Source organism: Nuphar pumila, chromosome 3 (assembly GCF_984573655.1).
Source record: "Nuphar pumila chromosome 3, dmNupPumi1.hap1.1, whole genome shotgun sequence".
Lineage (NCBI taxonomy): Eukaryota > Viridiplantae > Streptophyta > Magnoliopsida > Nymphaeales > Nymphaeaceae > Nuphar > Nuphar pumila.
In genome coordinates this window covers 43,075,501-43,099,910 of record NC_143251.1, presented here as the reverse complement: position 1 = coordinate 43,099,910, position 24,410 = coordinate 43,075,501, and the positions used below count along the sequence as shown (strand labels likewise).

The following is a 24,410-nucleotide window of genomic DNA, read 5'->3' as shown; positions in this document are numbered from 1 at the left end:
CTACCATTTAAACATGACAAAAATCTGTGATGGAATGCTAACAACACTTTAAAAAAAGTTTGACACCGATTGAGCCATACAAGGTTTCCAAAAGTAAATGAAACTGGGTCCCTTTGTAATCTACAGAAAAAAAAACTGTCATCTTGAGAACCATTCCTCCCTAAATGCAAAAAATTAGTCTTTAAATATCAGAACCAATGATTTCATTCTGCACCGAAATGACAAATGTGATAAAGCTCATGCCACTCCATCAAGTCAGAATCACACTGCAAAGTTTTTCCAATGGGCTTCCTTAATCATACTGGCTTTAATATAACGATGGGGTTTCGGATACAATATTCCCTATCACTTGAGCAACCCAGAGATTTCAATTAGCAATAGCATTGGTATCCCACATACAAGAATCACTGGATGCAAGATAAATATATATCAATTCATTCTAATAAGAACGGCACTGAGAGCCACATTGAAGTCTAAAGCTACCAATTATAATGAAAATCTGGAATGCATCAAATCTCAATCAGCTTGGGTTCCATTAAGGCTTTCAAAAAACCAAGTGCAATCCTAAAACTCAAAAACTCTGTTATGCACCACCACTGATATTTTCAAACTATAGCACTTGCAGCACTCGCAATCCTCGGCCACAGATCAGCACACCTCCTTGCTGATAGGCCATGTAATGGCTGATCCTGTATCAAAAATACCAAAACCAGACATTAGGTGTACACATAAATACCACATCTACATGAAGCAATGAATGACAGAACGACCAACGATCATATCAACCACAAAAATAAGAAACTCGAGATGCCAATACAACAAGAAAAAAGATCGTAATGCTTAAGAGAGTCAAGGCTGAAATTTCCTTTTACAACATCAGAATCAATAGCTGACACATCAAAATAAATCTGTTACTTTGATCCATAAAAATATTGCTTTATAACCCATGTCTACAATTATCTTTTGCTTTATAACCCATGTTCATGTTTTGAAAACGGTTTAAGTTTTGAAAACAGAAGATGTGAACTAAGACAGAGAGAGAGAGATCACACTTTTTTTTAGCTTACCGTCAGCCTACCACCAGTGAATATTAGTTTTTCAATTGTTTTTTTGCAAATTTGATCATGCAAATGTGTTCAGCATGGTTGATTTGTTAGGCGATCACACTTTTTTTTTTATAAAATAAAAAAAATTAAGTATTGAATATTTTTGAAATTTGTCTCGGAATCTGATGATCCAAAAGTCGATTCCTATATCACATTTGTCAGATTTAAAAAAATAAATAAAAATATTCTTTCTTAATAGGCCGATGGTAGGGTGGTTAGGCAACTATCACCTATCCTCCCTCTCTATATATCTATATTCTATTGTGATACCAAACTTAGCAGTCAGATAATTGAGGTATTTCCCTTGGTCTAGAAGAAAAAAGGGGTATGAAATTAGAAACCGTAGGTGCAAGCTGTAACTATTCAGTCTAACTACATATAGGTATTCTCATGGTTTACATCACGTTTTTTTTCAACAATACTTTTTTTACTCATGAATTTTTTGGTACATTGTGACCGTTGATTTTTTTAAAACCTTTGATAATCCTACTTTCATATCACAATCACATGATTCAAAACTAGTTTTGCAAAACAAATCACGTAGATTAAGCATTTAGTATTGTATATTTATTAGTACCAAATATTAGAAAAATGATTGCTATAAACATTTGTGTATACAAATGCCTCTGGATCATCATGGTGCAGGTTATTTTGATCCATATATACGTCATAGATTAATTCAACATGTTAAAAATAGTACGGACCACTTTTGAATTGTGTTATTTCAATGAAAATATGACATTAAGACTTGGGAAAGTATCACATTGTATGTCATGGATTTTGGAAGCCTTGTAAAATCCTGCCTACATTTGTACCATGAGCACTTGACCCTATCAAAGCTCCATAATCTCGGATGAATTAAATCATGTAACAGCCTATTCCCATTAACAAAAAAGTGTAGAGTACATTTGTAAAGTTGCTTCATAAAAAATGTTTAAAAGATAATTTTTTTTTTTTAAAGTGAGGCATTTGTAGGTGTGTAGCTTTTTTTTGGTATTTACACAGATAAACGGCTCCCAAGATCAAAGACCTAGCTGCACTAGCTCTACCTGCCATACTTAAGAGATTCGTCGTGGCCCATGAGATTTGAACTTAGACCACCTGCCTAACGGCCTAAGCCTCATCCCACTATGCGAAATCCCTTTGGGGCGTGTAGCTAAAAAATTTGCAAATATGCTTCCCAAGATATTTACACTAAATAAAACGCCACTCTCATGGGAACACTAAGGATTTTAAGGGATAACATTTGCTACCCTTGGACTTCACATCTCCTAGCGAAAAACTCAGAATTTTTCATTATTTATTTGCACATCTGACCATCCAAATGGGATCTGCACGATTGATGCAGTAGAAACTGACCAATGAATTATGTATTTTTGACATATAAATCATATCTCCATAGATTGAAGAATCAATGGCCGACGATGTACCAAAAGATAATGTTTTGACATAAAAATTAGTTATTTGACTATGCTAGAACCATAGCAACAAAAGTTTAAAACGGAAAATATCGTCTGCCAAAAACTCGAGAAATAAAAAAAAAAAGTTTGCAAAAACTCACGTTTCTTTTGGGAAAATAGCAGCAATAATAAACAAATTAACAATTTTAAAAAGCCTTTTGTGAAGAAATACAAATAAAAATATTTAGAAATAAAAACACATGTTTTTCATGATAAATAGCCGTTAAAAACATAAATATGACGTTTAAAAGATGATATTTATGTTTAAAAAAATGATATTTTGAAAATATCACAAGAAATTACAGTTTAAAACTTTCAGGTAATTTCTCACGTTATTTTTGTGATTTTTTCATTTTTTTTTATAAATATCACGATATTTGTCACATTGGCTGAATCACATCCATGATCTCGTTAGGTCAGATTTAGTCAAAACAACCTCTCCTATGAATTTCAAAAGGAAGATTCCCTACCCGGGCAATATTTTCCCAATAAGTAAATGATATGGAGGTCTTGGTCACACTTTTCCATGGAAAGTCGCTGCAATCCTATTTTTGCCTTCTCAAGTTAAACTACATCTATATAAAAGAATGTGACTTCAGATTCCACCTCTCTGTATGCACTGAACTAATCGCCCTTCCCCACCCTCCCAATTCGCAAGAATTGCATAGAAGAGTGATCCCCAATTGAAACCCAATTCAGAAATAACAAGAAAATCCCAACCCCCATCTTTTTTGTCTCCCACTGCCCACTGTTATTCTCCGTATACCGTACACCAATCATTGGTCTATAGTGCCCAATTACTTGGGTGCCTTCACCACAGAAGATTTGGGAACTGAGAAGGAAGGATGGGTGTTCTCTCACACAAGATAGACAGAGCCGATCTCAGAGCCGGAGATCATATCTATTCGTGGAGGACGGCCTATGCGTACTCCCATCATGGTGAATTTTTCTTCCCTCACGAATTCTTGTTTGAGATTTGTTAGTCTATGTCAAAAAAAGCGAATTCGTTGATTGGTTTGGGGAATTCTGCTTAGATCTGGTGGGATCTGGCAATGCTGGTCCTTCTTTTGGATCACCATCTTGTTCTTTACTTGGCCATGTTGTGGTTGACGATTTATTAGTTGGATTCAATTAATTTCCTTGGTTATCTTCCCATATGGAATTTGGCAATGCTAATCCTTTTTATGGATCACCATGTTGTTCTTTACTTGATCATGTTGTGGTTTGATGGCTTATTTAGTTGGGTTCAATTGACTTAGTTATCTTCATGTATTTCCTCTAGAATTTATGCTGCTGGTTTCTGATTAAACGTTTGTTGATTTTACATTCTGCGATTTACATGGTTATACCTTGATCCAGATGGTTTATGAGTTCCGAATGTTTTTTTATTCTGCTAATCTCAAAACTTGACCTGACAATGATGGTTGGTTCTTTGCTGAAGATTTTGAGGTTTGCGATAATCTTGTTCTTGAATGGAAAACACACAGATGTTGACCTGATTATGGATATTGGGCATTGACATCCTCTCAATTTATATTTGAACCTGTCTTCACTTTTCCATGTGAATTGATGGTTTGCATATGTGGGTATCATCTATGATTAGCATGTAGAAATGAGTTGGGTATTTGCCGGCCTCTGCAACACTGATCTTCATATCATGTTTCAATTAGCTAATTATATGCCAGTGATTCCTCATAGAATCACTCAATTCTGAAATTTATCTGGTAATGCTCATGAAGTAGGATACTAGGTTGTGGAAATGGTATGATGCTGATAGATGCATACATGAAGGTGTCTTCCACAAGTCAACTCTGCTATTAACATTATCAATTTATCATTGAGTAGTCCTCTAGCATGAATTTAGCGTTATATACAACTGACTGGTGCTCTCTCTCTCTCTCTCTCTCTCTCTCTCTCTCTCTCTCTCTCTCTCTCTCTCTCTCTCTCTCTCTCTCTCTCTCTCTGTGTGTGTGTGTGTGTGTGTGTGTGCACGCACGCACGCACACCAAAGTAGAGTTTGGCAAGTTCCTATAGAGCATTGATAAGCTGAATGTACTTTGAAAGATGAAAGCAAGAACGCTCATAGGCATGGCCTAACTGAATTCCCTGGGGTAGATTCACTCAACCCCTATGGCTGGCTCAGTGCTTCAGAAGGGACCTAGTTTCCGCCTTTTATGTGTTGTGTTTTTACATTCTACATTTTAATTTATATGTTCATCCTAAAAAACGAAAAAAGAAGATAAAACTCTTGGCATGATTCCTCTATCAAAGCGCTGTCACATATACAGCTGTGGATATGAGAGTATAGCCATTTATGTGAAGTTTATCAATGTACTGGCATAGAGGGGGATGCAGAGTGGGAGTTATGTCATAGTTGGAGAGCAATAGTGCTAAATTATTCATTCTGGCCATCCATCGCCTCACTGTATTCTGCTTAATTCTTTTGTGTTTGTTTGATTAGAATGCCATATGTTTCTACTAGATGCAAAATATTGCCTAGTCTAGGCTTCCTAACAACTATGAACTTTGGTTTCTTGGTTTCTCACCCGAAGGCCCTCAAGCACCTTCTGGAATCTGTGATGTCTGGCATATACACTCATTTTATGGATATCATTCTACAACTTTCAAAGTCAAAGGATGTTTTGGTTTCTCTGACATTCATAATTTACAAACTGAAAAGGATTTAGTTGTGCTTGATTTTTCCGACAGTGTATCTGGCCTTTCATTGCAAAAGTATGAGGAAAAAGAAACTTAAAATTCTAGTTTGTCATTGGATCCTTGGTTCCAATTTGCAATAGTTTTAGTTTCCCTTCCTAAGTTTCTTACTGATGCTGAATGAGCAGTCGATCATGGCAAGTAGCACTCAGAAATGCCAAAGCTGCTGCGTTCCTGAAATGCTTATCATGTTGATGGCCTTTGAGAGAGATGCTGACCACTGCATTTCATAGTGATTGTGTTTTTGGGTCTAGTATCATGCAGTAACTTTAGGATTCATGGCTACTTGTAGTCTAAGGACTTACGAAAATTGTTTGTTGTCCTTTAAGTTCTAGCATGTTTTCTCAAGCTTTTGTATTATAGTCTAGGATAGTTATCATAACCACATCTAGTCAACAGTTCAAGGAATTAAAGTATCTTTTGGTTAACTTTGATATATGAGTGAATCAGGCTACACAAGCTTGAAGTCCAGCAGTTTGAAAACAGAATTTAGCTCTGATTGGTTGATGGAATATGTGATACTGAATTTGGCAGTCAAAGCTGTTAACTGTTCATGTAAAAGATCAACTATTATCTGTAATTTACTTTCTGATTATTGTGATGTAGTATGTATTGTGCAGCTCAATGAACCAGTAAACTTTGACTGTACAGTGCAAAATTCACACCATTTTGGAGCTTATTCAAACATTACCTGATGAATATTTAGAGGCTTTGGGTTCTAATATTAGGATTCCCTTGCGAAGTGTGCCAATGCTTTTGCTTGGGTTTCAATATGTATTATTAAATAGTATGGCTTCCTTGTGTAGTCTTCTTGGGTGTTTTGAACATCGCTGCTCAATGCACAGGCATATATGTTGGTGGGAACAAGGTTGTTCACTTCACACGTGCTGTAAAATCAACTTCAAACTCAAGCTCAAGCAGGTCTTTCAACTCTGATTCAACTAACAAGGACTCTTCAGGCTGCCCCAATTTCCCTGACTGTGGATTTCGGCTCCCAAACAGTGGGGTGGTCCTGACATGTTTGGACTGTTTTCTTGGCAAAGGCTCTTTATACCTCTTCCAATATGGAACCCCACCATCCATCTTCATAGCTAAGATCAGGGGTGGAACATGCACTACTGCACAATCAGACCCTCCAGAAATAGTCATCCACAGGGCAATGTATCTGCTTCAGAATGGGTTCGGGAACTACCACGTTTTCCAGAACAATTGTGAGGATTTTGCTCTCTACTGCAAAACTGGATTGCTCATCCAGGACAAGAATGGTGTGGGAAGGAGCGGCCAAGCTTCATCTCTGATTGGAGCTCCATTAGCTGCAATTCTTTCTTCTCCCTTCAAGTTCTTCATGGCAGGCCCTGTTGGGGTTGCAACAGTCAGTGCTGGTATGTACTGCGTGAGCAGGTATGCTACAGATATAGGCGTCAGAACAGATGTTATAAAGGTGGCAGTAGAAGATATCATAGCTAACCTTGGCCATGGTAGCTCAAGTGGGGGAGGTTCAGCCATCAAGGAAAAGGAAGAAATGGCATAGAAAATTTGATTGATCTCCTGAACTACTTGATAGAAACACAGTAATGTGTTGAAGTTCCTCTTGTCAAAATTAACGGTTTCTTGTCTGGTACAGTCTACATAAATAAACTGAAATATGGTGTCTAAGTCATGCATAGAAAAAGGTTCTGATTGGTATGTTAACTAGATGCTTCACATCCAGACATGTCTGAAATGTGGGATCACGTTTCAAGTTCTCAGCTGGTTCCTTAGCCATTCTTTTTTTTTCCATGAGGAATGGGGAAACCACCCCGGCATCAGAGACCTAGTCGTCCTGGTGATGCCTGCTGTATTTACGGTCTCTTTCTTGGCAGTGAACCCGTGGCACACCCCTTGCCCCCAGAGAGTCACCTTGTTTCTGCACAATCAAGGCACATAATGTCTTTGCCCTTCGCCCTTTCTTATATGCAAGGGGCTGACGCCTATGGGAATGGAACCCTGACCACCTGTCTAGCTGCCAAGGCCCACTCCACTAAGCCAAACCCCTTGAGGCTTTAGCCATTCCTTCTTAGATCCATAAAATGATGAATGAACCTGTTTTGCTCTGACGTGTTTTTTCTTGCTTTGGTAGAAAAACAACTGTTTGGAAGCTAGGTCTTGGAGGGACTTTAAGGCCTATTTAGAAGGCAGATGTCAAGAAACTTACTTTTTAATTTTGTTATCCATCGAAACTTGGAGATCATTCCTTGACGAAGAGGAAGTAGAATTTAGGATTTTCAGTCATTTTTGTTATTTGGTACAAGTGAAAAGTGAAGGAATAAAAAAAAAAGAGGTAGCCAATTCTTTTACTTCCTTGTTTTGGGTTCCTTTGCAAAAATTAGATAATTGATAATTCCTCCGCCAAAAAAATTCATAACAAAAACCTCCTTTTTATTTTTCTAAAATGTTGCTTAGGAACTTATTACAAATTCCAAAAGGATTGGTAGCGAGTGCTTGGAAAAAATATTAAATGCTCTCAAACCAAAAAAAAAATCTCAATTTCCTCCAAACCAAATTTCTTTAGTTCATAATTCCCTCCAAGTACCTCTTTCCAAACATGGCCAATAGGAATTGAAAAAGTGAAGGCTCTCAATTCTTGGACAAATACCTTATAGAGATAAGTCTTTTTTTCTATAAGACATAGAGGTGACAGTTGCCAATACCAACCTCAATTCCTCAAATGCCCTTCTCCCAAACAACCAACGTCAGTGGAGTTCAACTCAATGCCATAATTCAAGGTCAACCACCATCCCCCGAACGTTGTTTTCAATACAAACTTGGAGGGCTCTGCAAATCCGGTAGGGGTGACTTATGAATGTCACCAAGTTGACGGGATGTCACAAGTTCGAAACCCACGACTGGGTGCACTCCCTGGTGGGCAGGTGGACCTCAAAGGTTTTACCAACCGGAGACCAGCCAATCAGAAGGGGATTATCCAAAACTTAGAGGGCCTATACTTGCCGATCAAATTCTTCCAATTAAACACAAACAAGTGACCACCAAATGTGCACAGAACCATAACATTGGCTGTCAATAACAGAGCAGAGGGGGTAGTGTATGGTTCTGTGAAAAGAGCAGTTACCAAAGCTCCATTTTGTATACAGGAATGAGGAAACTATGGAAGAACACAATGCCCTGTTCACAGCTGAAAACGTTTGAATGATTTTGCAATGTAATAAACGGAAATTAAACAAATGGAGATGAAGATGTTTATGCAAGTCGGACAATTTACAGCGGTTGAGATATGTTAAAACTTCAGACAGTTGCATAACCTCTGAACAGAAATCCAATTTTTCAGCAAAAAGAGATGCAACTGGAGAGAAACTAAAAACAGTAACAAGTTATATTTGCCAACGAATCACAATCCCTGGTTGGGAATCAGTTTCTGTATCTCATAAGAGTCAGGATTGCCGGAAGATGCAGCTCCATCCCTCGCTAAACAAAATATATAACTCAGAATTTAAGCGTCCAGCTCAACAAAAAGGCTTGCATGCGGGTGCAACCCAGCATCTCGCAGTGATAGCTGATACTTTTCTGAACTGTAGACAACCCGAGGGAAGTTTGAAACAAGTTTGTATTTCTCAGCCTTCAAGCAGCCCAAGGAATCAACGTAATCATAAAGAGATTCAATTGTGGCTGAACTGTGAAACCTCCGTTCCTTGCGTTCTCCAGTTGGAAAACGAACAAGAACCTGGCAACAGGAAGAGAACACTTTGAATATCAGTGCAAATTGTTAAATCAAATACTACAATAGCCAAATTTGAATACTCTGATAATCCAATCGGCCATCAAGCAATCATCATAGATGAATATTGGTTATAATAGTTTAAATTGGGATAGAATATGGTGATGTGATTACTCAAAACAATTCATCCTCTTGCCATAGATAATGATCACCATGACACTAAATATGCTGGATATTCGATGCATGACAAATGAGGATAACTGAATCTTATTGATATCATTAATGATCACCAATTCGCCATTCACCATTCACATCACCAACAAACCTTCAACTAACCAAACTTCAGGAAGAGAACACTTTGAATATCAGTGCAAATTGTTAAATCAATACTACAGTAGCCAAATCTGAATACTCTGATAATCCAATAGGCCATCAAGCAGTCATCATAGATGAATATTGGTTATAAAAGTTAAATTTGGAATACAATATGATGTGTTGTGATTACTCAGAAGAATGCATCCTCTTGCCATATAGATAATGATCACCATAACACTAAATATGATGGATATTCCATGCATGACAAATGAGGATAACTGAATCTTATTGACATCATTATTGATCACCAATTCGTCATTCATCATATCACCAACAAACCTTCAACTAACCAAGGCTCCTTTTGACACTTTCCCTGCCCTTTCATCTTATTTATGGACAGTTCAAATCCCTTAATGATAAGTGATACCCTAGTATATGAAACTACAGCGGATCCTAGACCATCCCCAAGTTACAGTTTTCCACAACCAGGCAACGTATGTACAAGAAGCTTAATAGAAATAACACAACAATGGATTGCTGCAAGAAGCTTTGCAGAATATATGGCGACCACACAAACTTTGATAGAAGCAAATTCACCATAGCCATTTGTGATGCCATACAGATTAGAGTATCACAAATGACTATTGAGACAATAATTCTAGGAAAAGTGTAAAAATGAGTTATTCTTCATAAAGCTAAGAAAAGGAAACCAAGTCACTTGTTCAAACATAAGAAAGGAGGAAAAGAGATTTACATTATTGTACATCCAGCTAATCTGGATTCTTACAAAGTTCAAAAGCCCTTCCTAAAGATTCAAAGAGGAATTACACAACAACCATACCGTTCAACTTAGAAGGCACCTAACTCAAGGAAAAATTTTAAACTGAATGCTCTACAAAACAAAATACTCAAGTATTTCCCTAAAGATCAACAATAAAGATCGAGAACCAATTCCACATCCTCAATAGCCAATAAATGACAAACAAACAAGTCAACCATTATTTAAAAAAAAAACAACACAAATTAGGAAAGTACACTTATGGCGCTGTGAATACCCCAAAATTTTAAAAAATTACAAAAAAATCCCTTTTTGCCCCTAACCCCCATTTTCTGAGTAAATTGAGTCAATTTCAATCTAAATTCCAGTTATCTCTCGGATTTACTGGAATCAAATCCATCTTCTATATCTGACTCAATTTCGGATCAGGATCCAGCATCAAAATCCAAATCCGAGCCCTGTTATTCAATTTTAAAATCGAAATTATAAAAATACCAAAATAATATTAGAATGACTCAGACAGTCCATCCGGTATCCATTTGGATCCATTACTCTGTAATTCTCGATTCGAGGTCCAAAACTCGAATATTTCCTCAAAACCCGGATCCAAACCCGTTTTCTGAAGAAATTTTCAAAGTTTAACCCTGAATTCTCAGAAAACCCCTCTTTTGTAAATATTTTTAAATTTCACAAAAATATTTTAAAACCCTTATTTTTTCCATAGTTCTAGAGTTTTATTTCAAAAACACAAAAAAATACAGAAAATACGATGAAAAGAACAAAAAAAGAAAAATAGAAAAAAGAAAAACATAAAAAATAAAATATAGGTTAGAAGCCCCCTTTTGTAAAATTTTTAGTATAAACCATTTTTGAGAAAACCATTTTGAAAGGAGCAGCACTTTTGAAAATTTTCAAAAATACTTTATTCAATTTGTAAAAAGTTCTAACTGTCTCTCACTATAAAGAGAGATCGCAGGAAGGGAGGTGAGGCATCCATTAGCGCCTTCATCCATCTGATCCACACTCACTCTCTCCTCTTGATCCATTATCGCCTTCACCCCTCCATGTGCTCGTCTCTTCATCCCTCTTCTTCTCGATCCTTCTTCCCTCTGAGCGATCCAGTTTTCTCATCGGCCATCTCTCGCTCTCCTCCCCTCCTCTTCTTCTTCAGTAATAAAAGATCTCCACGGTAGAAGAGAAGGCTCTCCCCTCTCCTTCCGAATCTCTGCAGAGCTACAGGCAAGTAAACGCTTCTCCTTCCTTTTTGATTTTCTAAAAAAAATAAATTATTTTCTCTTTATTGCGTTTCCTTTTGTTTTCAGATCTTATCTTTTGTTCTTCTCTTCTTTTCCCTCTTACAAGGAATTAAGGGTGGGATCGACCTGCATATAGCAGGATCGACCCATCCATTGCTATATTAACAGTTTCGATATTCATTTCTCTTTTCTGCAATTTATTTATGAATTTCCTTTTGGTTTTTCCATCATTCCTTTTTATGTGTTTTTCAGTCTCTGCATAATTAATTTCCTTTTTTTTTGTAATGCTATCATCGTCATTTTTTTTATTCTGTAACGCATTTCATTTAATCGATAATTCCTTCATCACTTGCTTTTCGATCTCTGCATAGTTAATGTCATGTTTTGAGGTTATGTTATCATCGTTGTTTTCCTTTTCTTTATTCTGTAACGTATTTCATTCGATTGATCTGTTAATGTCGAGCTTGTAGCATCAATATTTTCCTCTCAGTGTAACATTCTGCATCATTCGCTTTGTTGCTATTTAATTTAATCTGATTTATTGGGCGTCCATCACAATGTTCCTGCATCTTATTGATTTCTTATATATTGGCGCATTTTAAATACCCCAAGGCTCTCGGTTTCCTGAGATCAGAAGTTATGATAATTCGGGACAGTAGCTCACCAACAAGGCTGGGTCGAAGAAAGCCGATCCCATTTTCATTCAGTGGAAAAGTGCAACTGGAGTGTTGTGCGATTGTAGAATGCCATTGCGGTTGAAGGGAAAGTTTTATAGGACGACTATTAGGCCCGCTCTACTATATGGTACAGAATGTTGGGCTGCCAAGAGACATCATATTCAAAAAATGAGTGTAGCTGAGATGCGTATGCTGAGATGGATGTGTGGAAATACAATAAAAGATAAGATTCGGAACGAGGAGATACGTAAGAAGGTAGGCGTTGCACCCATTGAAAATAAGATGAGAGAGAATCGTTTACGGTGGTTTGGACATATTCGGCGAAGGCCTAATGATGCTCCAGTTAGAAGGATGGAGAAATGGAAAAATATATTAGTTAAAAGAGGTCGGGGTAGGCCTAGGAAGACATGGATGGAGATGATAGGAAAGGATATGAATGCTTTGAACCTCACCGAGGATATGGCATTGGATAGAAATGATTGGAGGAGAAGGATTCATGTGGAAGACCCAGAATGATTTTCTTTTTTGGTTCATATCGCCGACCCCAATTGTTTTGGAATGAAGGAGTAGTTGTTGTAAAATTTAAGCTACAGCAGCATCGTTTGCATTCTTTGACTCAGTGATTCATCTCAATTTTTTTTTTCCTTTGTTTTCTTTTACTTATTATACAGCATCGGCATCAGATCGATTATTACTCCTAATATCAATTCATCAGTCTTTTTGCATTACGTTTGGGCAATGCCATCTCTGTAAACACCTATAAATGTTATATATTCTCGTTAACATTTTCTGGTACCACTGAAGAAAGTGATTTCATCACCCATACCTACATTTCTTGGTAATCCAATTGACGGATGTACTTGATCTCGGACACTAACAGGCCCTCTGGAATCATTCCAAAAAAATTGTAAGGTCTCTAATACCGGGTAGCAATGGTTTTCTGCTCAAAAAGTCTCTCGGGGTAATCGTGCGGAACCCACGGGTCTTTTGCTGATTATTGCAGGTTATCCTTTGGATGGTAACCGTAGTAGATGTTGTCTTCACTTGGTTTGATTACTCTGCAAGTGATTTTTAGGTTATCCGTCGGTCCCTTCTGCTCTTTCTCAGTCATTACTATTGATTAATGAACCGCTGGGCCAATGTGTGCTTCTGCTTTCTAAATTCTGGATTTCATGACCGTGACCCCTTGAAGATGAAGAAATAATGAGTGGGATCCTTTCATCCATTGAGAGAGCACCATGACAATGAAAAGTTACAGGTTATCATTTCTTGCCATTTTAGTGAATTGATTGCAGCCAAAGAATAGCATCATTCGTGAATGTGTGTTGAATGATTAATCTTGAAACTCCAAGGAGCTTGACATTTTCACAAAGAAAGATTCTGCATGACTTATTGCAGAAATGTGCAAGCTCAAATGGCCAAATACTTTCAACATTAAGCTGATCATGATGCTGAGGTTGTGCAGATTTTGATTCCTGGGCATTAAGTAGTGAACACCAGTGAGGAAAAAGATGATTATTAAACACTTTTGCCATGACAGATAATTCCCAAAACTGTTGCTTGTGGGATGTCAGTCGCGAGATGCTTGAAAATGAAGGGATATCATAACCTTCTACTGAGTATTTTTCCGGTTGTCACCCGAGACAATGGAGCTTCAGTCACATGGGTTAATCTGCGAAATCAGAACGTTACTGTTTATCTCCCACTGTTTCCATGTTTTGGTTCCTTTTCCATTTTTTTTTGAAATTCGGTGTTTGTATTTGATTTGCTATGAATTGCCTATTTAATCCAATGTGAATTCTAGTTTTGATTTGTTTTTTCGTTATAATTCATTATGAAAGTGTTGATTTTACTGTAAAAATAGTGTTGATATCTGTCTTGAGACCTATTTGAGCCACTCCAAGAGTTGTCCTAGATCCATTCCTGGATACCTGCATATGCCATCATCATCCGCACATAGCACCTCATCACTTTCAGCATCCCAACACTATCTTCAGCACCTACTATGCATTTCCCCATGTTTTGCACATGTAACCCCCATCTGTATTTAATCATCTATGCATTGATTTTACCCAGCAATATCCATTGACTTCTCTGCAATCTGTTTTGATCCATTTGGCATTTACATTCTTTTACCTGTATACTATGTCACAGGGATTCGGCTAGCAGGGTGTCGCACCCGCGTCGACGCGACTCGACGCGGGTGCGTGTGCGGCACCGGGTGCGGTCAACCCTATCCTGGGTGCGTTGACCGCACCCAGGATCATTTAGGTCCATTCTTGTTTTGGATTTTTTTTTTTTTTAAAAATTTGCCCAAATGGGCTGCGAAATTTTTTTTAAAAAAAGTAATGGTCAGCTGCTGACAGCAGCCGACCCCCTTTATATATATATATATATATATATATATATATATATATATATATATATACATTTTTGCCCCTGCCGCACCCCCGCACCCGGGTTTTTTGGAAGTGCCGAATCCCCGCACCCGCACCTGCACCCGCACCCATGTGACATAGCCTGTATATCGTTTGATTTGGTGCACAATAAAAGATAAGATTCGAAACGAGGAGATACGTAAGAAGGTAGGCATTGCATCTATTGAAAATAAGATGAGAGAGAATCGTTTACGGTGGTTTGGACATATTCGACGAAGGCCTAATGATGCTCCAGTTAAAAGGATGGAGAAATGGGAAAATATATTAGTTAAAAGAGGTTGGGGTAGGCCTAAGAAGACTTGGACGGAGATAATAGGAAATGATATGAATGCTTTGATCCTCACCGAGGACATGGCATTGGATAGAAATGATTAGAGGAGAAAGATTCATGTGGAAGACCCAGAATGATTTTCTTTTTTGGTTCATATCGCCGACCCCAATTGTTTTGGGATGAAGGCGTAGTTGTTGTTGTTGTATCGTTTGATTTGGTGCAGCGCAAAGTTCAATTTGGCATAACCACTGTATGTTGCATCAATATCCTCAGAATTATCTGAACTGAGTTGTATTTCTGTAGCATATCCTGTTACAAAAAAAAGAGAGAAAAAATCGGAATCACATATGTGCTTTATGGCTTATGTGATCACATGTTATGTTTTCATTTCATTGTGCAAGTGAGAATTAGCTCATAACATAGGTGTGTGCCTTTCAATTCCATAAGCAATGATAGTAGGTGCATCTGAAAGTAACTTGCCCAATCTGTGTCACTTAACAGTTGCTTGTGCAACTATATTCCCTGCATATCCCCACCATATGCTGTCCACACCTACCTAGCACACACTGTCCCCACATGTTACCTGTTGCATCACCAGCCACTGCATCACCTGCACTCCAGCCACGTTAGGTATAACACCAGCCTTAATATGTTCACATCAACACCTGTGAACTTACCTATCCTTTCCCCTTGTGCAGTCCCAGTATTCATGCCATATAGAGATTCAAGCTTAATCTGCATATTCATTTCGGCATAGCATTCTTTGCTTCAAAGCATATCCCCTGCATAATCCTGTAACTCCATCTACCATTCCAACCTACTGTAGCACCCTGCTGCCACCCATTTCCTGCAACACATCCATCTCACTGTTCATCACATTTAGCACCTCCACCTTCAACACCAGTCTCCAACCTGCTGTAGTCATCACCCTATTACCTCACTAACAGGCACAACACCCTAGTTCGATATATTCCCTGTACCACCTTCATCTGCTGCACCTATATTTTGTGTTTGTAAATCACTTGCTACAATTGCAGCAGCAATGCCCACATCACCCACTGCAATGGGCAATCAGCCTCCCCTTGTCACCCTTCACGTTCCCAGCAGCATTTGTATCTCTGCCAGGATACACATATACAGTATGCATACTCCATCCCCTGCATCTACCAGCCACTCCACCAAACATTACCTCATGCTCCACTGCCGCATTACAGCCTATCCATTGAAGTCATCATGGCTTGCAAAATCGGTTCCTCCAGCATCTTCCCTGCACATACCTTGCATGAAAGGCTCATTCCCTTCATAAATTTCCTGCACTTGTATGGCCATTTTAATGGCTGCCATTTCCTTCCGCTTCACCCTATCCATCTACTGCCTTCCATCTATATACATATACTTTCATATATGCCCTCTCAAGTAGATTTTCATTAGCTTAGGGATTAGCATGTATATGTCTTCAATAGTAAAGCATATTTTCCCACTAGTTTAGCATATTATACATATGTTCCCATTTGGTTCTTAGATATATGCAGGTTGGCTTTTAATATAATATTCTTTTTCTATATTGCTCGTATTAACTCATCTTTTGCAGGAAATGTATGGAAAATGTTATTTCCTTTCTTAGTGTAGAAATTGTAATTTCAATTTCAATTCCAATACTGTAATAGCTAGATACTAATGAGAACTTTACATTTTTTGTCTTAGAATAGAATGTATGAGCATGTATTTTATAAAATTATGTGTTTCATATCATTTTCTTCTTATTTCAAAAACTCCACAAATGGTGAAACACATGGCACGTGCATCATTCTAATAAGAGATAACTAATCCTAAGCAAATGATTCACATTAATGGCCATAGTCAAAATGTGAACAATGCTTAGGATTTTTATCTTTTATGAAATAACATTGGATCTACACTGGATCTCCTTAAAAATCATTATATTTTCTGAAATTTCCTTCCTTTATCAGAGTTTAACTTGTAAATTAACTTAAAATATATATCAATAGCCATAGTCAGGATATATTGAAAGTTAATTTTATCTCAAACTTTATCACCAAAATGTATTTTATTCTTTATCAGAATTTAAATACAAATTATTTTTATAATACATCTATGACCATAGTCAGGAATGTATTATATCTTTAATCTTATTTTTAATTCTCCTAAAGAATGAAATATGTTTTTTCAAATTCAATTTCCAAATTCTTTTAATCCATTCATCATTTAGAATATAATTACATCATTTTTTAAGTTATTTCAAATTATCTTCAGAAATCCAAGTGATTTTGAAATAAATCTTCAAATATTCTTTTCAAATCAATCTTCAATTTTCATTTATAAATTCAAATTCATCTTCTCAATTCTATCTTATTTCAAAATTCAAACTTCAACATTCCAATTTCAAGGTTCTATTCAATTTTGAAATTTCAATGTCCATCTCTAAATTCAAAATTCAAATTCCAACTCAAATCAAATTTCAAAGTTCAATTCAACTTTGAAATTCTAAATTCATTTCCCAGCTCAAGATTCAATTTCATTTTCGATTTCCATCTGGATTTCTTAAACCCATTCCTATTTTCGAATTCTATTTGGATTTCTTAAAATCCAAAATTTATCTTCAAAACCCATCTGGATTTCTGAAATCCAACTCTATTTTCAAGTTCCATTTGAATTTTTCAAATCCAATTCCATCTAGGATTCCAGATTTCAAATCCAATTCCATTTTGAATTCCAGATTTTTTAAATCCAATCCCAGATTCAATTTTATTTCTAAACTCCATTTGGATTTCTCAAATCCAATTCCATCTTGAATTCCAGATTTCAAAATCCAATTCTATCTAGGATTCCAGATTTCAAATCCAATTCCATCTTGGATTCCAGATTTTCAAATCCAATTCCATTTTCCAAATTGATTTTCAAATCCCAATTCAAATCCATTTTCAGATTCCATCTGGATCTCTCAAATTCAATTCTATTTTAAAATTCCATCTGGATTTCTCAAATCCAAATTCCATTTTCAAATCTCACCTTGATCTTCAATTCCTTTTCAAATTCCATTTCAATTTCGAAATTCTAGATTCAAACTCAAAAATCAAAGCTCATTTTGACTTTGAAAATTTCATTCTTACTTTAAATATTCTATCTCAGTTTCAAACCTCCTTTTCTCTTCATTTCTTCAAAATCAAGATCTCTGATTATTTCAAAACTTAGAATTTCAAGTCTCTTTCTCCAGATCTAATTCAAGTCTTAAGTTAAATTCAAAATCTAACTTTTCCAAGTCAATCTTCAGCTCTCCAGAACCATTTCTTCACAATATTTTCAAATTTATTTCAAAATCACTTGGATAAAACCCAAAAATTCTAAAATTATCCTTCAAAACATACATCTTTGCATTTACATTTCACAAGCATGATTTTTTATGGATTCCAAACTTAGAATAAATCCTTAGACAATATTTAAGCAAAGCAAAAGGCATAAAATTCGATCCTTGGTTCAATTACCCCTGTAAAAGCGCCAGGAACGGTTGAACCTCGTACCGACGAGCGAATCCCGTCTCTCCATTTTTCCCGCAAATATTTCAAAAACGAAGGCGAGTAATTTCAAAATATTTTCAAAATTAAGGTCAAGTGAGACCTTTGCAAAAGAGTTTCTCTCTCTCTCTTTCCTTTTCTCATTTTCTCTTCTTCTTTTCTATCTTTTATTCCCCTTCCAAAAGAGAATAGAGGCTAGAAAGGAAAAAGAGAAGGAAAAAAGGGAACAAGAGGAAAATTTTTGCAATGATCACAAGCGCATAATGTGGTCCAAGCCTTCACATATTTGTGAGTGTGTGTGTGAGAGAGAAAGAGAGAGAGTACCTGTGTGACATCAGGACCTTTTTCAGGTTCAGTGCCCAGTGATAAGGCTTTCTCTTGGCGCCTTCTTTCTAAAGCAGCCTCTTTCTCAACAGCTTCACGAGCTGCTCTTTCCAAAGCCTCCTCTTCCTCTTTGCGCTTACTCTCAGCTTCAGATGCTTCCCTTTCAATTCGTTCTTGCTCTTCTCTTCTTTGGCGTTCCCTAGCCTGAAGTAATAGAAGACGAGAACCATAACAAAGATATATTTTACACAAAGAAAGGGAGAAGAAACATTAAATGAACTTCGGCCAGAAAAGAGGCAAACCTGATCAGCCTCAAGTGCTGCCCTATATGCAGCATCCTGTTCCTCCCTTAATAGCCTGCTGTTCCTTCTTTCCTCTTCATCAACCCTTGCTGCAACAAGAACAGGAGCACTCTCCTCAGCCACCTTCTGAAGGATGGCAATGAATTCCTGGGGAGACTTTGGTCCCTCAATCTGTAGACCAGTATTATAAGGAATTTAAAAAAGAGTCAGTACAGACTACAAATTTATAAATGAATCTCAAAGCTCTATTGCTATCCAGCCATAGGACATTCAAGAAAAACTTTCTACATGGATAAAAAAAGAATTATAGCAAGCATTAGAAGGAATTTTACTATTTAATCCATAATTAGGAAAAAAATGGTAACAAGAGGAAAAAATATGCCCAGCTGTACAAGGTAAAAAAGATAAACAAGTGGATGAAACCATAAAGAGCAAGAAAACAGTCGAGTGACACATTCCAATTGTTTGAAACTAACAGTTATGACATCCATATCTCTCTGATGTTTAGTAGAATCAATGCACAATTAAACTCATTGTCTTGCTCGATCAGTACAACCAAATCACTTCCACCTCCAGCTTATGAAGATGACAATTGATAGATACATAAATCAACAATAGAACAAAAATATAGCTATGATCGCCTATGATGCTTCCTCTCACTTCATTTGATGCTTTCATTTCATACATCATCTGCGTTTCTCACAGCATTGATACTCCTCATAGCAAGATTCAAGGCCTTTGCTCCCTCCTGTTCTCCATTTCTTTTTTTGAAGACATGCTTTCTTTCATTGTGCTTAGTGAGACAAGAAAGCACTTTTTAATAACTTCCAAGACTCCTAGGCTACTACAAGTTTGTGCGTCTACCTCACCGTTGTGAACAAATATCTGATGCAAAACCTTGGACCTGTATTTCTTACACCAAACCTTGGACATATATCTGATGCAAAATCACTCAAATTGTACATCAGAAAGTACCATGAGATCCCGATGTTGTTTCCATGATAAAGCATCATGAACAAATATCAACCAGAACTCCTAATATGTTCTGTATAATTTATAGGTAAGAGTTTTGGTGCCATGATCCAAATCCAAGAATGATGCTCCTGATCACCTAGTAGATCGAGAAAGCATTCATACAACAAATAGCCAACTAACGTTTTCTACCAACATTATATAATCTGCACATGCTCGCTGTCATTCTTTCCATCCATAATTACTGCTAATGTACTCCTGAAGAAGGCAAAGTATAATTCATCAATGGCAGAGGTAGGGTGCAGAACCGAACACGGTGGCACTTCAAACTACTTATAACCTAGAGAAATTTGTTTCTGCCACAATCCAAAAGAAAACATGCAGACACAGGATTCAAGAAGTCAACAAAGAAACCACATTCTTGAGTACTTAGTTTGATAGGTCAAAATACAGGTTAGCATAAAAATGTCCATAGCCTTAGGCCTAAAAAAATGTCCCTTCTGCCTTGCACTATATCAACATATGAAATATTGAAGAACATACAAGTATATACTGTACTATGAAAATTAAGATTAAGCATCAGGGAAGCAAAAGCTACAAGTTGACATATATGAAAGGAGCACTAGTTTGGACTTTGGAGTCCACGCGTGGAGATACCAGTTCACAAGGTTGCAATAAAAAAAGGAGAAAATTAAACAATAATAGGAATAAATGTAAAAATATCATCCTACATGGGAAAACACAATGTTGTTATACAATAACCACACCTACGCCTACATGATATGGGTTGCAAATTGCTTCCTAGAAAAGGGGTGATGGTTTCTAATCTATCATGTCCCCACCAAAAATAAAAATTAATGAAAAATAAAAGTTGAACATGCAAACTGTTGTACATCATCACTTTTTTAACAGTAGGATACTAATGCAATACTGTACTGCAGTACAGTATTACCACCCAATTTTGTTTTACAGTACTATCTATCTCACATGGACACTTAGCAAGTTAGCATGCTTGCTCATGGTTTGGGCACCGAACACATCACAATGCTTCAGACATATAGTCAAATTTGCCTCAGACATGGTCCACAACATCCTTAACTTCATACATTCCTTTTAATGATTTTGATCGTTTATTATGTGGTTATTTTGTTATTTTCTTTTTAAAATCTATCATTGGTTATGCATGTTAAAATATTCAACTTGGATTTGTTACTTCATGCTTATTAATTAAACTGTTCTTCAGCAACTGCACTTTTAAAATGAACATGTTTTATTGCTAACTATCAATGTACACAATAAAAAACACATTACACGCATATACACAGGGAAATGTTCCAGTGTTGTAGATCTACAAAACCCTGATGTCATTCCAAAATTGTCCATATCATGTTCGTACTTGCATCTCATCAGACTCAGTATTCATTCTGTGATAACACAATAACACATAGATGATGATGATAGTCATCAGCATCTTTATTGTTTGAAATGAAAATAAAAAGGATTTATTTAACAGACCGTGGAAAAGAAATAATTGTGAAGTTGCAGTAACAGAGAAGAAAGATAATAATTTAACAGTACAAGTGTAAACAGTGTATACTTTAGTTCCAAAGAAATCCTAGCAAGCTATATTGGCATTCTTGTTTGAAACCTACAAGTAGTGTAACCAAGGTTAGTCTTACCCTGTATTGACACCCCCAAAAACAGCTGGCAGTCACATACTAAATCATCTTGATTTTTTATAAAGTACAACTGATCATATTCATCTGTTTTATGTTGATTTTCGCTTCCCCACCTAACTGGTCTTCCCATAATACGTAGGTTAGACTACATTTTCACATGAAATAAAATAAATGTGTGTGCACGCAAAATTTTGAAATTATATGACTTGTGGCTATTCGATAGCTCATTCTTGTACCTATGTTGCAGCTTAACGGATATAAGCCAGCAATAGATGGTCATAAGCACACAAAAGTCCAACCTGACCTACAAGTACTTTTGTTTGTTACCTTCTTCACCTCATCCATATAGAAAGAATTATGTCTTCTTTGCAACTAATGCAGCATATTTTGTACTGTACATAGATATAAAGTACAATTTTTATAAACTGCAAGAGAATTTGGAAATAAAATACCATTACTCATAAGGGACGAGAAATTCAAATATTTGGTTTCAAGCCAATTTGACTTCCTACCTTAAACTAAAACCCCCTCCATTAATTGCACATTTCTCACTAACTGCAGATTATACAAGTTTTTTACTTATTTATTTCTTTTCTTTACACTACATGCTGCTTGAATATGGTCTTTTTTTTGCTACAATGACCCCGGCAATAGTTCTATCCAACCATTGAACTAGAACTATACGTATACAGAAAAGCAGCCAAAAAAGGTCCAGCTGGATCAAATTAATCAATTCTTCAACGGCCCTCACAACAGGGCAAGTAAAACCTCACGAGTTCTCAACATATTTTGGGAAAAGGAAGCTAGAGGGTATTCATTACCCTTTTTTTTCCCTAGCGGAGTGAATGAGTCATTGAAGTATAGGCCAGATGGTTCATCTAGTCCATCAATACGAATAGTGAACTTGGATTAATTTATCGCCCTCTTCGTGCTAGAAATCAAGAGCTGATGAGCAACTGTTACAAGTAATCATAAATTTCAACAGGCAAACGACAATTTCTTAGCACAATGAAGAACAGACAATAGATATTGATCCACTTCAAAGTAACGTAAGATTATTGCCTAAGCTAATCATTCCAATGAATTGGTGCAACCATGAAAACAGAGAATAACTAGTGTTTACCCATCCCCACCTGCTGAAGGAGCGCTATTCTCTGGTTTGCAGCAGCCATGACTACGGCACAGAAAGGGAACCTCGACGCCTTCAAGCTGCTACTCATCTTGAACCCCTCGCTTGCCCGAATGCTTCCACCCCACGAAACGAAATTCTCGTTCACAAACTCCGCCACGACTTGGGAACACAGCGTTCCCTCGCAGAAAACCGACGTATCCGGGTGATCCGGCGAATGCAGATACACGAACAGCAGCTTGAACGAGTTCCGAGACCTCTGCAGAGCCTCCATGAACCCGTCAGAGAGGAAATTGGGCCGGGTGCGGCCATCCCCGCCGTACTCGAAATCAAAACCCTCGATAAACCTCAAAGCTTCAGCAGATCCAGCCGAGAGCGAGACGAGAGATGATACCTCGCCGTCGCCCCGCCCACTACCGACGGCCAAACTGAGCGCACGGAGCGAGTGAGAAACCACGCCGCCGGCAATCCAGAAGCCGAGGCCTACGGCGCTAGAGACGAGCCCCAGGCCGCCGGAAATCACGGAGAACGGCAACTGGATCAGCTTCCACGCGAGGCTGGGCGGAGGATTCCTCGCCACCGCCAGGTCGGCGATCGGCGCTGCGTCCGGGGTCTGGCCGCTGCTGCCAACGTCATCGGCGGGCCGGGCGGCGAAGGACGACGGGGCGCCGCTGGTGGAAGTGCTGGTCATGGTGGAGACGGCGAGCTCGAGATCCCATCCGTGGGCCTCGAGGATCTCGGCGCAGAGTCCGGCATCGTCCATGCCGGTGACCGCCTGGAAGTAGGCGAGCTTGTCTTCGATCTCGCCGGAGGAATCCACCATCACGGCGATCGGAGGGAGGATTCCTAGGGTTTCGTTGGGAGGATCACTCCCCCGATTTTTTTCCTCCAAATGGGAAAACGGAAAAAATCTAGCGTTTGGATGGGAATCCGGAATTCCGAATTGGGAGAAGAGAGGGCGATCGGGGAAGAGAGAGAACGTTCGAGAATCGTTTCCCAAAGAGGAAAAGAGAGGGGCAGAAGGAAAGGGAAAAGAGTTTTCAGAAGAAAAGGACAAGTACCAGGAAGAAGAAAGCATTGCTGCATTCCTCTGCATGGTTGTTAAAAGGCCCTCCTTTTGTCATTATTATCAGGAATGCCCCTCTCTCTAGCTCTCTCGAACGGTGAAAGTGAAAGATGTTAGAAAAAAAGTCAAGCCAGCTATACTTTTCTGCCACGTGTACGAGATAAGTAGTTTCGGCATTAACAAAAAATGAGAAGGGGATTTCCGGTTTTCTACTACCCATTTTCACACTTTTCAACCTACTAGTGGAACGTGAGAAAAAGTTACAAGGCATCTTGTTGATTTTCTCCTTAAGGTAACCAGGCATGCGGTATTGGTTCACAACATGTTGAGAAATCCATACACAAAATTTAAAAAATGCAATGATATATATATATATATATATATATATATATATATATATATATATATATATATATATATTTATATTGACAGAGAAAGCCAGGGTTAGGCAGACCCCTACCAGTTATACAACAATACCATTTGGGGTTCGAACTTGCAACGTCTCAACACAAGGTGACATGCACTAACTGCTCCTGCCAGACAACCAGAGCACCCGTTGGTAAAATGCAATGGTAATTGTTTAGTCATCGATTATCCAATTAAAAGGACAAAATATATCCTTGTGATTGTGAAGGTTAATTACAGCAATAAGATTAGGCTAATCTCGTTGGGATGTC

The 24,410-nt window shown here is 37.6% G+C and overlaps 2 protein-coding genes and 2 long non-coding RNA genes across 4 annotated transcripts; 1 reads left to right on the top strand and 3 right to left on the bottom strand.

The window, feature by feature from the left end:
- Nucleotides 1–283: 283 nt before the first annotated feature.
- LOC149842727 (uncharacterized) lies at nucleotides 284–6,270 on the bottom strand. Its single transcript, XR_016431085.1, has 2 exons — nucleotides 5,973–6,270; nucleotides 284–689 (listed from the first exon to the last, which is right to left on the bottom strand). It is a non-coding gene; the product is annotated as an uncharacterized LOC149842727 (long non-coding RNA).
- Nucleotides 3,190–6,941, top strand: LOC149842726 (protein LEAD-SENSITIVE 1-like). The gene is made up of 2 exons (XM_090001552.1): nucleotides 3,190–3,505; nucleotides 6,127–6,941. The coding sequence occupies exons 1-2, from the start codon at nucleotides 3,412–3,414 to the stop codon at nucleotides 6,810–6,812; spliced, it is 780 nt and encodes a 259-aa protein (XP_089857678.1). The 5' UTR covers nucleotides 3,190–3,411; the 3' UTR covers nucleotides 6,813–6,941.
- A 1,521-nt stretch (nucleotides 6,942–8,462) lies between these two features.
- LOC149842724 (plant UBX domain-containing protein 10-like) lies at nucleotides 8,463–23,629 on the bottom strand. The gene is made up of 4 exons (XM_089999385.1): nucleotides 22,672–23,629; nucleotides 18,888–19,058; nucleotides 18,586–18,789; nucleotides 8,463–8,999 (listed from the first exon to the last, which is right to left on the bottom strand). Exons 1-4 carry the CDS (start codon nucleotides 23,488–23,490, stop codon nucleotides 8,769–8,771), a joined length of 1,425 nt encoding a protein of 474 aa, XP_089855511.1. The 5' UTR covers nucleotides 23,491–23,629; the 3' UTR covers nucleotides 8,463–8,768.
- LOC149842725 (uncharacterized) lies at nucleotides 12,653–15,996 on the bottom strand. The gene is made up of 2 exons (XR_016430806.1): nucleotides 14,540–15,996; nucleotides 12,653–14,155 (listed from the first exon to the last, which is right to left on the bottom strand). It is a non-coding gene; the product is annotated as an uncharacterized LOC149842725 (long non-coding RNA).
- Nucleotides 23,630–24,410: the final 781 nt, after the last annotated feature.

Bases quoted from the DNA above. Each gene is read 5' to 3' on its own strand.
- LOC149842726 (XM_090001552.1), top strand. From the start codon at position 3,412: ATGGGTGTTCTCTCACACAAGATAGACAGAGCCGATCTCAGAGCCGGA. The intron at 3,506-6,126 runs GTGAATTTTTCT...CTCAATGCACAG, and splicing joins CTATGCGTACTCCCATCATG to GCATATATGTTGGTGGGAAC.
- LOC149842724 (XM_089999385.1), bottom strand. From the start codon at position 23,490: ATGGTGGATTCCTCCGGCGAGATCGAAGACAAGCTCGCCTACTTCCAG. The intron at 19,059-22,671 runs GTGGGGATGGGT...ACTGGTCTACAG, and splicing joins GAATAGCGCTCCTTCAGCAG to ATTGAGGGACCAAAGTCTCC. The intron at 18,790-18,887 runs GTTTGCCTCTTT...CTATTACTTCAG, and splicing joins CAGCACTTGAGGCTGATCAG to GCTAGGGAACGCCAAAGAAG.